At 37.0% G+C, this 16,812-nt stretch overlaps 1 protein-coding gene across 24 annotated transcripts in view; it reads left to right on the plus strand.

The window, feature by feature from the left end:
* Window positions 1-16,812, plus strand: part of PTPRD (protein tyrosine phosphatase receptor type D) — a 2,527,413-nt gene that overhangs the window by 2,326,474 nt on the left and 184,127 nt on the right. For 9 of the 24 annotated variants that reach the window (XM_070794551.1, XM_070794552.1, XM_070794548.1 and 6 more), the window contains 6 exons: window positions 250-383; window positions 4,931-5,075; window positions 8,560-8,865; window positions 9,753-9,946; window positions 12,276-12,302; window positions 16,372-16,489. In XM_070794551.1, coding sequence (XP_070650652.1) covers window positions 250-383; window positions 4,931-5,075; window positions 8,560-8,865; window positions 9,753-9,946; window positions 12,276-12,302; window positions 16,372-16,489 — 924 coding nt within the window. The remainder of the gene's footprint in view (window positions 1-249; window positions 384-4,930; window positions 5,076-8,559; window positions 8,866-9,752; window positions 9,947-12,275; window positions 12,303-16,371; window positions 16,490-16,812) is intronic. The other 15 variants (XM_070794565.1, XM_070794563.1, XM_070794564.1 and 12 more) reach the window with 4 other exon arrangements.

Below are 16,812 nucleotides of genomic sequence, written 5' to 3' on the forward strand. Positions count from 1 at the left end.
ATTTGCTAATTCCACATCTTACATATATATTAAACCACTCAAGGACAAGGACAATATGTGTAACATTGTCCTTATGCCTTAAAGGAGAAAAAATGGGCTCTTTATTCCTAGGTTAACTTGGACACTGTAAGAAACCTTGCTCTCTGCTCAGCTAATACATGTGAACACTGAAAGGTTAAACAGTTAATGCAAGAATTTCCGATTATTTCTGGTAACAGTGAGCTTAATCCTTTGCTTTTCTGTTTTTAGTCCCAGGGCAGCCACTAAATTTCAAGGCAGAACCTGAATCGGAAACAAGTATTTTGCTGTCTTGGACGCCTCCACGTTCAGACACCATCGCCAGCTATGAACTGGTCTACAAAGATGGGGAGCGTGGAGAGGAGGTAGGACTGTGCTTCTCACCTTGTCGCCATTCGTGGCATCGAGACACTACTCTCATTCTGTTTACTTGCCCAAGTTCCGTTAAAAGGTCAGGTAGCTACTGAGGATGTTGGTGGGAAAGATTTATTCATAAAAAGAGAAAATTGACCAAAAAAAAAAAAAAAGAAAGAAAGAGTATTTGGAGACTTGATGGGAGTAGGACAGAAGAGACAAAAAAAAAAAAAAAAAAAATGGCTATTGTCTCTAACGGATTTTTTTTTTTTTAATTCGGGTTTCCAAGATGCTTACGGAAGTATTGGGTTGTAAAATAATATACTCCTTGATATTTGGAGATTTCCTTTCTTTGTCTTCTGCATTAAAATACTTAAGTCACAGTTAACACTTGACTAAGTGAGCTCCAAGGCTTTGGGTAGATGAATTTGTCCCAATTGGTTTCAGAGAAAGATGCCCCAGAGCAAATGTTCATTTGTATGCCATTGATTGTTTGATATGAGTGTGTATGTATCTATATCTATATATCAATACTTATTGGCTTCCCAGATGGTACTAGTGGTAAAGAACCCACCTGCCAATGCAGGAGACACAAGAGATGTGGGTCCAATCCCTAGGTCGGGAAGATCTTCTGGAGGAAGCCATGGCAACCCACTCCAGAATTCTCTACTAGAGAATCCCTGTGGACAGATGAGCCTGGAGGGCTCCGTAGGATCGCAAAGTCCGTAGGATCGCAAAGTCCATAGGATCGCAAAGAATCAGATGCAAATCAATGTGATGCACACACACACACACACACACATATAATTTGATTATGTTATGCAAATAAGCATAGAAGGCTAAAAATTGTTAATAGTTACTAAAAAGAAAAAGAAAAATCAGAATAACATACATTTACAGGTACTATAATAAGGGTTTCACATATATTAACTCAATCCAACAGTAGTGCTTTATGTCAGCCTCTATTATTAATCTGTTTCACATATTAACAAAATGGATACAAAGAAAAAAGTTCAAGTATTTGCCCAAAGCCTCATATAGACAATTTATAGAATCTGTTCTCTTGACTTCATGATACACTGGCCTGTGGGTATACTTTGAACAGATTCTATAAATCACTATTAAGATACATCTAATATTTTCAGAAAGGGGATATATGATAATATATATTTAATTTGTTATCATGAAACTCATTAGGGAACATCAGGGCAAAAAAGTTTATAAAACTATATGTGAAAACTCAATTCACCAAGCCATTTTATTATATCTCTTAGCATTCTTTGTCTTAAAAAAGGCCAACTTCACAAAGCAAAACAGCCCTGATTTCTAACAAAGAATACTTTTTTAAAAGACTCACAAACACAGTGAACTATTACCGATTAACTTCTGGCTCATCACTTTGAATGCTATACTAAGTTAATGTTAATAAACCTGTTTTATTACATCTCTGAAGTGAGCAGGTTCTAAGGGCAGTGCTTTTAGGTTTAGCTAACAAAGCCAATTCCAATTAATAACAAATTCTAGAACTAAAGTGTTGATGTAAGTACTCGTGTTACAAATGTTTGTAGTACAACATAAATTAACATTAAATTATTTAAAATCCTTCAGTTCAGTTCAGTTCAGTCGCTCAGTCATGTCAGACTCTTTGCCACCCCATGAACCGCAGAACACCAGGCCTCCCTGTCCATCACCAACTCCCGGAGTCCACCCAAACCCATGTCCACTGAGTCGGTGATGCCATCTAACCATCTCATCCTCTGTAGTCCCCTTCTCCTCCTGCCCTAAATCTTTCCAAGCATCAGGATCTTTTCAAATGAGTCAGCTCTTCGCATCAGGTGGCCAAAGTATTGGAGTTTCAGCTTCAACATAAGTCCTTCCAATGAACACCCAGGACTGACCTGCTTTAGGATGGACTGATTGGATATCCTTGTAGTCCAAGGGACTCTCAAAGGGACTCTCAGGAGTCTTTTACAACACCACAGTTCAAAAGCATCAGTTCTTCGGCGCTCAGCTTTCTTTATAGTCCAACTCTCACATCCATAAATGACTACAGGAAAAACCATAGCCTTGACTAGATGGACCTTTATGGACAAAGTAATGTCTCTACTTTTTAATATGCTGTCTAGGTTGGTCATAACTTTCCTTCCAAAGAGTAAGCGTCTTTCAATTTCATGGCTGAAATCACCATCTGCAGTGATTTTCGGAGAGGACAATGGCACCCCACGCCAGTACTCTTACCTGGAGAATCCCATGGATGGAGGAGCCCGGTGGGCTTCGCCTTCCATGGGGTTGCTAGGAGTCGGATACGACTGAGTGACTTCACTTTCGCTTTTCACTTTCATGCATTCGAGAAGGAAATGGCAACCCACTCCAGTGTTCTTGCCTGGAGAATCCCAGGGACAGGGGAGCCTGATGGGCTGCCATCTATGGGGTCGCACAGAGTTGGACACGACTGAAGCGACTTAGCAGCAGCAGCAGCAGCAGTGATTTTAGAGCCCCCCAAAATAAAGTCAGCCACTGTTTCCACTGTTTCCCCATCTATTTGCCATGAAGTAACGGGACCAGTACTTTGGCCACCTCATGCAAAGAGTTGACCCATTGGAAAAGACTCTGATGCTGGGAGGGATTGGGAGCAGGAGGAAAAGGGGACAACAGAGGATAAGATGGCTGGATGGCATCACCGACTCAATAGACGTAAGTTTGAGTGTACTCCGGGAGTTGGTGATGGACAGGGAGGCCTGGCATGCTGCAATTCATGGGGTCGCAAAGAGTCAGACATGACTGAGCAACTGAACTGAATGGGACCGGATGCCATGATCTTCGTTTTCTGAATGTTGAGCTTTAAGCCAACTTTTTCACTCTCCTCTTTCACTTTCATCAAGAAGTTCTTAGTTCACTTTCTGCCATAAGGGTGGGGTTATCTGCATATCTGAGGTTATTGATATTTCTCCCGGCAATCTTGATTCCAGCTTGTGCTTCCTCCAGCCCAGTGTTTCTCATGATGTACTCTGCATATAAGTTAAATAAGCAGGGTGACAATGTACAGCCTTGATGTACTCCTTTTCCTGTTTGGAACCAGTCTGTTGTTCCATGTCCAGTTCTAACTGTTGCTTCCTGACCTGCATACCCTATTAAAAATAAAAACAGTTATGAGAGAGGTGGTCTTTTGGCAATGGTTGGATACTTGACTTTTGGCATCCCTACTGTGCTTTACAAATGTTTATTTAGGAAATTCCTTTTTTTTCTTATTATTTGGTAAGTCTAAAATTTGTTAAAGCTTTTTTATTTGCAAGCCAGAACGCCCTAAGGATGTTTTCTCTAGTTTTATATTTGAATTCCCCTTCCCTGATTTCTGGTTTGTGTGAACACCAAACACTGTTTAATAAAAAGCCTTGTAAGATTACTGATGCCATTACAAGATTACATATTAGTATGTTTTTTAAGGTTTGCTACAGACTCATGTTCAGTCTGAGATTGATTACCCATAGATAGCTAATTTGTACTAAAATGGCAAAGGCAGATTTCAAGCATGAATATAAGAGTTACAACATTCAATTAAAAAAAAAAAACAGTTATTTCAGAAGCCTTTTTGATGTCAGGTTATAGAAAAGTTTGTGGTTTCTTTTTCCTTCCTGTAGGCCCTATGATGCAGGGAGCTCAAATCTGGTGCTCTGTGCCAACCTAGAGGAGTGGGGTGGGGTGGGAGGAGGGAGGGAGTTTCAAGAGGGAGAGGACATACATCATTCCTATGGCTGATTCGTGTTGATGTAAGGCAGAGACCAACACAATATTGTAAAGCAATTATCCTCCAATTAAAAATAACTTAAAAATTAATTTGAAATCAACATAGAGTAATGATATGGTTTCATATACATTATCCAGCTTTCTTCAGTAACTAACATCTGATTTTTATCCCGGCCGACCTTGGCAATTTCAGATCTCTTTTATAACAACGTCAAGTAAATTGTATGCCAGTTTCCATTGTTATGTTACTTCTGGCCATATTTTCTTTGCCCATACTTGGGTTTCAGGCTGTCATGGGAAATGAGCTAGACATCTCTTCAAATGGACTGTTGGGCATAGCCACTGTCAGGAATGGGTGTCAGTTTCTATTGTGGACAATGTCACAACCACACACATGCCTTAAAGTTGAAATGCCTTCATGGGTGGTGGCCTCTCACTGCCCCTTATCTGATGTATTTGAAACACTGTGTCATCATTAAATAGATCCTTGACTTCCTTTTTTTCTAGTTGTCTTGCTTGTGGAAACTTACCACTCCACTATTCTTGCCAGGGAAATCCCATGGACAGAGGAGCCTTCTTGGCTACAGTCTGTGGGGTTGCAGAGGCTTGGACACAGTTTAGCAACTAAAAAACAACAGTCTTCTTTATGTGATGCCCTTAGTGGGGTCCTTGATACTCACTGTTGATTCTGTTTGTGATATTTTGATAACATTATAACCCTGATGACAGAAATCTGATGTTCTGGGCAGTGTGATAAAAATACATGCACAGATCTTAATGAAAATGATCAAGTTCCCTTGTTACATATCCACAGCAACGGATCACCATTGAGCCAGGGACATCTTACAGACTGCAAGGGCTGAGACCAAACAGCTTGTACTACTTCCGTCTGGCGGCACGCTCTCCCCAAGGCCTGGGTGCTTCCACAGCTGAAATATCAGCCAGAACCATGCAGTCAAGTAGGTGTCTCTCTTTGCTTATATTGTGCCCCTTTTTTCCACTAGGAAGTGTTGCCGGCTTTTATCCTCACCAAAAGACTTGCTAATTCATATTCTTTTAATAGCTGGTAGTCTGTATACCAGCAAGTGTCCAGTTTTAGAGATTAGAGTTATCAAGACCTTGGTTTTCAGGCTGGGTCCAAATGACAGACCCCATTCTCTCACTCCTGAAATTGAAAGTTATTTAGAGAAGTTAGGAAGCCTCCTGGAGAAGGCAATGGCACCCCACTCCAGTGTTCTTGCCTGGAGAATCCCAGGGACGGGGGAGCCCGGTGGATTGCCGTCTGTGGGGTCGCACAGAGTCGAACATGACTGAAGCAACCTAACAGCAGCAGCAGCAACAGTAAACCTCCTTGAGAAAAATGGGTAAAAACGTTGAATTTTGCTGTAAGGCAAAATTCAAGTTGAGAACACTGCAAAATAATCAGAGGAGGGCTTAGCAAAGATAGCTAAAGACCAAACTTTCGCCTCTTTTAAAGACAGATTTTAACTTTGCTTATGACCAAGTCTTCATGTCACCTATTTGTTCCTAGTTTGTTGTTAACTTTGCAAGTAGTTCATATGAAAATTTGAAACATTCACAGAAGATCTGTATTTGGACAAATTTAGGAACAATGGAATAATCACAAGTATAGTGGCGAACCTAAATTGTATTTCGTTTCCTCAGGTTTCTTTTCATTTGGGGACTCTTACTCTAAAGCACAGTTGTGTTGATCACAATGGAGTTCATTTTGCCTAGGGAGGACTGTTCTGTAAAATGTGTTATATGGCAGGTTGTTTTTGATGGAAAGTCTGGCGGCTTATATAATACTACTGTTTGCTCTTTATTAATAAGTTTCTATAATTTATTAAACAACCATTTTTCTTGAACGGTATTTTGGACTTTCCTTAGATTTTAAAAGTATTTTATATTTTATGTGGTTTGTGATACAGTGACATAGATATGTATAAAATGAATATGTGGAATTTCATAAAGAGGATGTTCTATTGACCTAATTGTTAGACTATCTGAAAACATGAAATTTACAGTTTTTTAGAGAATGAGTTTCCTTTCATATAAGCAAGTCTTCCAGAATTTCATTTTCTATAGATAAATCTTTTCAGTTTTTGATGATAAAATTCATAGTTTTCCTCAACACATGATTATTCATATGAAAAGTATTATTATTCTGTTGCTTAATCCCTTACTGATGATAGTTTATTCCTATAACATTCCATTTCTTGTAAAACTCAAACATGTAAATCAGTGCAGTATTGTGTCTTCTTTGAGTTCCAGGCAGGCTAATAAGTAATATTGCAGAAGATAACTCTTAAAATCAGACATTTAATTAACAGGAAGGTGACATGCTTTAATATTATATTTTGCATGTTTTTTACAAACTTAAGTCTTTTTGTATATACACACCTAATGGATACATACATGCTTCCCTGGTGGCTCAAATGATAAAGAATCCGACTGCATTGCAGAAGACCTGGGTTTGATCCCTGGGTTGGGAAGAACCCCTGGAGGAGGGCATGGCAACCCACTCCAGTATTCTTGCCTGGAGAAGTCTGTGGACAGAGGAGCCTGGTGGGCTACAGTCCCTGGGGTCACAAAGAGTAGGACACGACTGAGCAACTAAGCACAGCACAGCAAATACATATATAGATACTTACGTACAGAGAGACAGCATGGACTTCCTATAACCACATCAAAAGCTTATCTACTCTTTATTAGAGTTTCAAGTGGTGTTGCATATACTCTCGCAGAATAGGAGGTCTAAAGGTAGGAATGCAGTGAAAACCAAATCAGTTTTTTAAAAAGAATTACAAATGAGTCTTTGCTGTTACATGAACAACTCAATTTATTATGAATGATGGTGCATATGAAATAGTTTCATAATTTGAGATATAAGAACCTATAGTCAGAATCAATAAAAATGATGTTCTTGTGATTTTGCAAATCTTATACCAGATTTACAAGGCTGTTTAATGATAATTTTCTTTTTGTCTGTACAAAGATCTTTTCATTTTGATTGCCTATAATGAAGAACACAAGACATGTAAATTAAGAAAGACTGATAATTGTCTATATAATAAGATATACCTGACACTACATATTATTAAGGTTCACAGAATGTAAAGAACTACTCAAACTGCATGTTCAAATACAAAAAAAAAAAAAATAGAAATGTTTTACTCTTCAATCATATATATTGTCTTATATATATATATGCATACATATTTACATGTATTTTATCTAAATTCTTTGTGCTTCTTTAGGAATATTATAATAGTAGTCACATTGTTCTTTCTTGCTTTTTTTCAAATAATGATATGTTTGGTTTATTTGATGGAAAATAATTACTCAGAAGGTTACTAGTTTATATTAAAATGGGCATTAAGAAAGTTTATCTTTTAACTCTCATGTAAATTCTACTTTATATGAATAATTATGTACAAAATGAAAAGAGCTACATACAAATTGGAAGATAAGTCATATCTTTCCCAGATGGTTCTCAGGATTTTTTTAAACAGTTCTTTTTAATGGCTGTGTTATTGACATTTTGTAAGGGATAGATGATTTTTATTGATTTTACCAAAATTTGCTGGTGGGATCTAATTCTTCACTAGCAATGATGTCCCAAGAAGAGTTATAATTTTTTTAAAAAAACTGGAAGCTGACATAGGGTAAGTACAAGTTACAGTCAGAATCAACCAGCCTGACATTTACCCTCGGGTAGGTAAACCTTGGACTGCATTTTCATCCTCTATCGATCTGCATGCTCACTGTATATGGGCTATGATCAGTATCAGGCTAACACTTCTCATTAGAACTGGTCAGAATACTGATTTTCAGATAGTCAGAGGGAACCCTTTTATGTTTGTTGGGCTTTTATTTACTTCTCTTTTTAAAATTTTAATTGGCAGAAGGGCATCTAACAGTTATTGCCACTTTTCACACTGAAGAACCTTTTTGCAAATGAGTACTGTATATGAATCAGAATGCAGTTCAGTAGCCAAAGCTTGAAATGGTGTCTCTTAAACGTCATCAGACTCTCATGTAACAAATCTTGTACTGTTTGCAGCTTTTTATGAAGTTCGATAGTCTGTAAAATAGGGCTGGGGAATACTGAGGGATTGTTTTAGAAGAAGAATTTAAATTGCAGGTAGGTAATTTTATTTGAGGCTCTGTTATCTTAAGATTTCATTTTCACATATTCCCCCCACCCATTATTTAACAATTATTTTTAGTCATTTATTCATTTTTTGGTTTATTCATATTACTAAGCCAAGGTTCATAAATTTATCTTTAAAATTTTAAGTTTCAAAGTCTTATTTTCATTTTGTTGCCCTTCTTGTTCGTCTATTTATTTTCGCCTTTTCTTTTGTTTTATCATTTTTTTTTTTCCAACCACTCCTGTCCTTTCACTCAAACCCTCCTTTAACTCACTACCAAAATAAGAGCCGTCAGCTCCTCCTCAAGACATTAGTTGCACCAGTCCAAGTTCCACTAGTATTTTGGTAAGTTGGCAACCTCCACCAGTGGACAAACAGAACGGCATTATTACTGAATACTCCATCAAGTATACTGCAGTGGATGGAGAAGATGACAAACCTCATGAGATTTTGGGAATCCCTTCGGACACTACCAAATACCTTTTGGAACAGCTGGAAAAATGGACTGAATACCGGATCACTGTGACAGCCCACACCGATGTCGGCCCTGGCCCTGAGAGCTTGTCCGTGTTGATTCGAACCGATGAAGATGGTATGTTGCCTCTGCTCCATCAGTTTGCGCCCTTCTACCACGGTCTTGCTCTGCTGTCTTTTGATAGGCTAACAGTAATGTGCTTTTTTCTGCTCATCTTTTTTTATCCAGTGTCACTGTAACTTCAGCAATTTTTGCTAAAGACCTATCTTTGCTACGGCCTGGGAAATTTTTTTTTTTTTTTTTAATCTCAACATAGTCATTTGCTTCCTTTTTAAAGAACAGTTTGCTCCTGTGACCTTGCAATCCAGGCCCTTCTCTGTACCTCCATCTAATGTATTCTGCGTTTTTCTTGGCTTTTTGTAGTCGCTTCTTTTACATTTTGATGTTAACTTTTCAAAAGCACCTTCTTATCTTCTTGTTGCCTTTTTGTCTTGAACATTTCAGAGACAGTGATGCTCGACATTCAGTTTTTGGCATCTGTTGTATGGAATACCTTTGATATGAGGAAAAAAAAAAAGAAGAAAATCCATATAATCAAGAATCTTTTTATTCTGCTAAAAAAGAAACCTAAAAAACACACACAGCAATCAACAACCAGTTTTTGTTATTATTTCAATGCTATACTTCTTTGTGCTTTAATGCTTTGAACCTCAAAGCATCTTCCTTGGCTTTTGTACATTTTTTACATGTTTTTCTATTTCTCTGATACTCTTTTTTTCTTCCATTTTTTTTCTTTTTTTTGGCATCGGTCATGCTTTTTGATCTTTTCTTAAAAGGTAGAGCAGATTGGTTGAGCATTTTCATTGGTTGAAAATGTTTGTATTCCACAAACAAACATGGTGGGGTCTACCCATTTTTTTTTTTTTAAACCTAAGTAAAGAAAATGCTCTGACTGGGTGGGACAAGTGCCTATAATTTTCTTTTATCCAATGATGTTGTTCCAGTTCCTAGTGGTCCTCCTCGCAAAGTCGAGGTAGAGGCTGTCAACTCAACATCTGTTAAAGTCTCATGGCGCTCACCTGTGCCCAATAAACAGCATGGCCAGATAAGAGGATACCAGGTGCATTATGTGAGGATGGAAAATGGTGAGCCCAGGGGCCAGCCCATGCTGAAGGATGTCATGCTGGCTGATGCACAGGTAAGCATCTGAGAAATTATACAGGTATACTTTTATAGGATACATCTGTTTTAGCCTGTACCTTAAAATGGGCCCCATTTTCATTTTTTCTTTGATATTTTAAAATGTCTATACAAAATTCTAGATTTTTAAGAAACTTGAAGTATAATTGATTTGCAGTGTTGTGTTAATTTCTACTGTACAGCAAAGTGATTCAGTGATACAGATATAGACAAAGATACAAAGGTTTGCCTCTGCTAATCCCAGTCTCTCACTCTGTCCTTCCTGGACCCTGCATCCCACTTAGCAACTAGAAGTCTGTTCTCTATGCATGTGGAGTCTATTTCTGTTTTGTAGATAAGTTCATAACATTCTAGCTTTAAAAACACATGACCCATATTTATCTTTTCAGTCAGAGTTGACTTCAAGTGAGGAAGTGAATTGAAATGACACATCTGATTCAAAACACAGAACATTTTTTTTTTTTTCCAATACAGATACTTGGCTCTCTACAGCTATCTCTCAGTTTGCCTTTCTGACTTTTAAAAAAAAATCGACTTAATTAAATCAAAGGGAAGAATTTTAAACAGCAATTTTGCTGATAGTCTACTTTCTACTATGCTAAAAGTATTTGAAACTAAGTTAATCTGTAATTTCTAAATGAATGCCTTCTTTCACTGAAGAGTAAACATTTTTATTTGGGGAAATGTATCCAGACAGTATTTTTATCTGTCATTTATTTACCAAATTACATATTTAATTAAAATAATTATTTCATTTCCAAGAAAATGAAGATAATAATAATGACAAAAATTATAGAATTTCCCAGGGAATTAATGAGATCCTGTATGTGAGCCAGTTAAAATTATTAAGTGTAGTTGAGTTTGTGAGAAATTCTTTCAAGCCAAAGGCAGTGATTTATAACCATATAATCACAACTTGGTTTTGTAATAAGTTATTTAAAAGAGGACTTTTTTTTCAATTTTTAAATAAAAAACAATATCATAATAAATCTATTTGTACATATTTTTCTGGAAGGGAGAGGAAGATTGTAATTAATAAGCATCCTGCTGGGGGTTATACATATCCCATGGAGTAGTTTACCTTGTTCTAGTAGAGACAGAGTATGAGAATGGAGTGTTTTGCTTATTCAGCAAAATTGGTAGCTGGGCCTGGAAATAGATGGGATTAATGCAAATTTGAAACCAGTTCATTTGAAAATTCCTTCTTTTGTATGAAAGTAGGGAAGATTATGAACAAAATGGAAAACTGTTGTACCAAACTGCTACATTTTGCCTTCCTTTCTCTGTGAAAATAAAAGGGCAATAAATATCCCACCTTTTTACCCCAGAGTCTTTACTTCGTATTTATCCCAAAGTCTTAACTCACAGAGGTGCTTATTTGCTTTAGCTATAAAGCATTCTAACTAAAGGGGTCTAGCTTAGTGACTTATTTACCTCAAAAATCCAGTTGTATGGTTTTCATTTGAAGGACATTTCCATAAATTTAGTTGGAGATTCATAGTGTCCCATAATATTCTGGAGAAAGCACTATAGATTTGGCTTTTAATAAATATTTATTTTGTACTACCCGTAAAACAGAAAGTTCTTATAAAATATAGTATAAAAAATGCTTACGTTTTATTTGGTGCGTCTGTAATTTTTAAAAATAAAGTGATACGACCATCATGTTTTGATGTCCCTCATCAGTTCTTAGATAAGCTTACATTACAGAACAGTAGTTCTTTTGCTGTTTTTATTGGGAATATGGTAGTCAATGAAATTATATAATGCAAAATGCCTTAAATGTCAACTCAATCTTTTTTTCCCTCCTCTTCTGCTTTGGCTTTTCTTTCTTATTTTGCTGATTTTCCTTGTGTTGTTGTTCTGGTTTTGGGTTGATTTATTTTTTGCTCATATCATGTTCTGATAATTCGTTGAACTTTTTTTACATCTTATAGGACTTTATTGATGTACATTTTCAATATAATGAAGATGTTAATCTAAATAGTAACTTGAATTGCATAATCTAGATAGAAATCAAAATAAACGTCACAATGTAGTGTACCTAGCACTTTGTATGCCTTATTTATATTTTAAAAAATTAGTTGGTTTTAGTGATAACAATCTAGAGTGTATTTACTTTTAATTTCTCAATTAGGAGTGGAGGTGGCAGCATAACACTCATATACTGTTTGGGATTTTATTGTACATACCTCTTCAGTTGCTTATTTTTTCTATTTTTTTTTTTTAGTCTAAGGAGGGCACCATTGCCTTTATCAGGCTACAAACTTCTCTTCATTTCTTTTTATTTTGTTTCCCTCCTCCCCAACCTTCTTAATCTCAATCAGTGGGAATTTGATGATACTACTGAACATGTGAGTAATTTTTGGCTGCTCTGTCAAAACAGATTATGAATGGCTGTTTTTTACTGATACTCCCCTTTCATTTATTTGTACTGTGACATCACAGTTTGCTTGGATGCATGAACTAACAAATTATTTTTTAAAGTATTTTCACTACATGGTATACTTTTTTTTTTAATTTTTTCCCCTCATTGTTGTTTTGTGAAATTGATGTGCTGAAATTGATGTGGTGCTATTGATTACATGAGAAATATCATGAGTTGATATTGTGCGATGGCTGTTACTAACTCTGCCTTGTGACACAGTTAGAGGAGGCATGCTTTAAGTGGAGGTATCACAGACTGGAGATGTCTAGTTTGTTCTGGGCTGCTCATAAATCCTGCTCCAGGGTTGCATATTCAGGGCATAATATGATCTAAATCTGGCACCAATTAACTCTATGTAGAAATGGCAGTTCTCTGTTGAACCCATACAAATTTGAGTGAAATTGCATGAGTGCAAACACCAAGAAGTAGGAGGTATCTTACTGAGTGAAGAATTTTTTAAAAATACTGTAATGAGTGGACTGTGTTAGTCTGTTAGTTTTTACATTGGGAGTTTATTATGTATAAAGAACTGTGGATGACACTGCCTACTAAGTGCTTACAGTCTAGGTGGCTAGGAAGGATGTAAAGTTCAGAAAAGTTCCATGAATCCAACCAATGTGATGCCCTCAAGTAATGTATGAATAATTAGTATTTAAATGATAATATCAGTTAGAGCTATGAGCTTAGGGACAGAGCACCAGGATGGTAGACATCCTGAAACTTATGGAGAACTCATCCCTGATGAGTAGGGATTAAAGAGGTAATCCCTGTATGTCTGTGTCTGTTGCGGAGTTGGAAGTGAGAATGTACTTATTGAAGTACATTCTGAACTCAGCAGAAGTAGACATAGACATAAGAGTGTGGCAAAAAGTCAGCTGACAATGAGCTTGGCAGTTTGACAGAACTGAAGAGTTCAAGTTATTACATACATTATATTTTAATATAATGTTGGAAAGATCCAAAGTGAAAAAGTGAAAGTCACTCAATCAGCTCCGACTCTTTGTGACCCCAAAGACTGTAGCCTGCTAGGCTCCTCTGTCCATGGAATTCTCCAAGCCAGAATACTGGAGTGGTTAGCCCTTCCCTTCTCTAGGGGAAAAAACCTAAAGTTTGAAGCTAAAGACCTGATCTCTAACTCTTCAGTACTTGAGAGATTTTTTTAATGTTAAAAAAGAGCAATAAGATAAATACTGGTAGGAAGTTTTCTTTCATTTAGTAAATAAATATTTTTTGCCAAAACAAAGGTCTCTTATAGAGGTTCTTGGTAAATATGATAATCAAGTTATCACTTCTCATGAAATCGACACTGTAACAGTGTCTTATACACTTCTTTGATCATAACCCATAGTAAAAAATGCATTATTTGCCATGACCAATGCATGTGTATGTTTAAAATAAAGGTTTCACAAAATAATACCTTACTTTTAAATATATTCACATTTTAATGTTCAAGTATATCCATTTGTTTAAAAAAATGCTGGTCTTAAGTGGCTAAATTCATTTCATCAGCTACTAAATGGGTCGTTACCTGCAGCTTAAAAATCAATAACTTCATGGATAGATTAAGAGAACTAATACAGTTGATAAGGAAACAAGTTAACAGTTCTTTTCCTAAATCATGAAGTGATTTTTTTTTAAAGTTGAGAATCAGAAATGAAAAAGGGAAAGTTATGATCAATATTTTAAAGGAAGAATGAACAGAACCATACTAACTAGCTAAGAATTTGAAGGAGACTGTTGGACCAAAGATTGTTCATAAGTTTTGAAGATGCTCCATCATTCATTAAAGTATGGAAATGTTTTATGGAAGAAGGGGACCCCACTTCTGGGAGTAACGTGTGCTTTAGTTACATTGAATTTGAGATACCACTTGACAGTTTAGGGAAACTGTCCAGCAGATATTCACAGTGTATATACTGCTGGGACCCTGGGGAAAGTCAAGGCTAGAGATGAATGTAGGATATAGGCAGAAAAAATTCTCTACGTTTTAGAAATGAAACTAGTTTTTTTTCGTTTTTTTTGTTGTTGTTGTTGTTGTTTTAGGACTAGAGAGAAAGGCAGCAGATAAATGACTGTGTCAGGACATTTGGAATGACAGCTATTAGCAAGCAGGGGCAAGAATTAGGGTGCAGAATGGAATAGGAGGATACAGAGAGAGGAATAGTGGTTATGATGTCAGCCAGAGAGGGTGTGGAGACCACCAAGGTAGTACAGCCACAGCTTTAAGAAAGAAAATGTAACTCAAGAGACAATGTGATTCGAGCAAAGAGAGGTATGCTAGAGATTAGACCACTGAAGGTTTGAACATTTGCACTGGCACTACTTATATTATCCAGTCACAACCTGTGTGGAAGGAAGGTCATGTGTGATTGCTTAACTTCAATTTTATGAATGAGAAACTTACGGAAGGCTCAGCATTTGTAAATTACTTGCCTCTCAATTTAGTGATAGACTCAAGTGATAGAATCGCTTCTTTTTTCTCCCAACCCAGCCTGTTTTCATCAGTAGTTCTGTGACACGAGGGAGACCTTGGAAATAATAATGTTGAGATTTACCCATCCTAATTTTTGAATTGCCAGTGTGCCTACCATAATTTTAAGTGCCACTCTGGAGTGGTTCACTTAATTTTTATATTCTCTGTGATGTTGGTGAAACCATTCCTGAGGGTACAAATCTCTCTCACAAATTTAGTCTATTCATCTGATAGAATAATTTTTCCAGTGGCTCTTGAGGATGGTATCTGAAATTTTTGAATTTCCACACTAGTGAGATTCCTGCTGTTTTTAGAAAAGCACATTGTCAAAAGCTGTCATCCCTGGGTTCAAATTCAGCCATTGATTTCTATGGTGCCCCTTACAGCCTTGCACAGAAAAGTCCCGCTGTTCTCCATTCACACAATGAAATCCATTCACTAAACTCTCACATGCATTGTCTTTAGATGCAAAATATAACAGTCAATATTTTCTTAAACTTATCCGTATTGAATTTGAAAACAGCTGTGCCAGAAATCTTAAAAGTTACTTTTTAAATTGTTGTGCGTGTGTGTAGCTCCAAAGAAAATACCAAAACATTAATAGCCAGCACTCTATTTAAAGAATCATGTAACTTCCAATTTGGAAGAATAATTCTTAGACTATCTTCTCTTATAACCATCACAGCTTTGGGTCCTTACTAAGAGAAAGCAAATAGTTTTGATGAATAGTTTGTGGTATTTACCATTTTCAGAATTTATTGAGCATATATCCATGATGTGATAGAACAAGATCCTGATATGTAGTTTTATGACAAGGCCTCAAAATCTATAGCTTGTTCTCCTTAGTTTATAATAATTTTAGTTCTTAACCTATACAACTAACCAGTAATATATTATTTGAGTCCTGAGAAACTTCTGTGGCTGTCTAGGTCCAGCAGACCAGCCACTGGGCAAGATATCAGTATTTATGCAATTAAACATACTCTTTGGCATCAGCGCCACTAACAGTCTGAGGACCAGACTACGATGGAAGCACAAGGATTGTGGCTGGAGTATCATAACAGCTAGAGTGTGAACTGCTCACTACAAGCCAGACATTGTTTTAAGTGTTTACCTGGTATAACTCATTTAATCCTTTAGTAGCCTAGAGGGTCCTAGCATCCCAACCTTCACATGGAGAACTGAGGCACAGGTGGCGTAAACTCACTTGCCCTGAGTCACCAAACTGGTAAATAAGGAAAGGCAAGTTTAAATCCAAGCATTCAGCCGGTCTGACTCCAGTTTTTGTGGTTTCGATTATTACCCCTTAGAGCTGCCTCTGCGGATGGCTGAAGACCCCATTTCAGTGTCAGCATGAAGACAGATCTTGCACAGCATGAGCTCCAGGCATGATGCGTCCAGTGCTTGGCATGGCTGCGGGGAATGTTCATGCATGCACAGCATGAAGGCGGATGCCTTGGTTTCCCCCCAGGGCAACTGTAGCATAGTTTTGAATCATTGTTATTCGGTTGTATCATTTCAGGACATGATTATCTCTGGGCTACAGCCTGAAACTTCCTACTCCCTCACTGTCACAGCTTACACCACTAAAGGAGACGGAGCTCGCAGCAAACCCAAGTTGGTGTCCACCACAGGGGCAGGTAACCATGTCTACGCATATATGTGTCTTCAGTATGTTTCAGGCAACAACAATAAGTTTCCAAATGGTATGGGTGACTTCTATCAGAGGGGAGAATGGACTGTAGTCAACTTTTGTGGTTTTTGATATATCTTAAGTAAGGTAAAATAATGGAAGAACCTGCTTTGCCCAAAGTATTTAATCACTCATTCACCAAATATTATTTGAGTACCTACTGTGCATCAAGAACTATTTCTGGTACTCTGAAGAACAATGAACAAAACAGAAAGAATCTGGCCTCCTGAAATTTATTTTCTGACTGAGATTGGATAATTAACAAGTGAA

This window comes from Bos indicus, chromosome 8 (genome assembly GCF_029378745.1).
Source record: "Bos indicus isolate NIAB-ARS_2022 breed Sahiwal x Tharparkar chromosome 8, NIAB-ARS_B.indTharparkar_mat_pri_1.0, whole genome shotgun sequence".
Lineage (NCBI taxonomy): Eukaryota > Metazoa > Chordata > Mammalia > Artiodactyla > Bovidae > Bos > Bos indicus.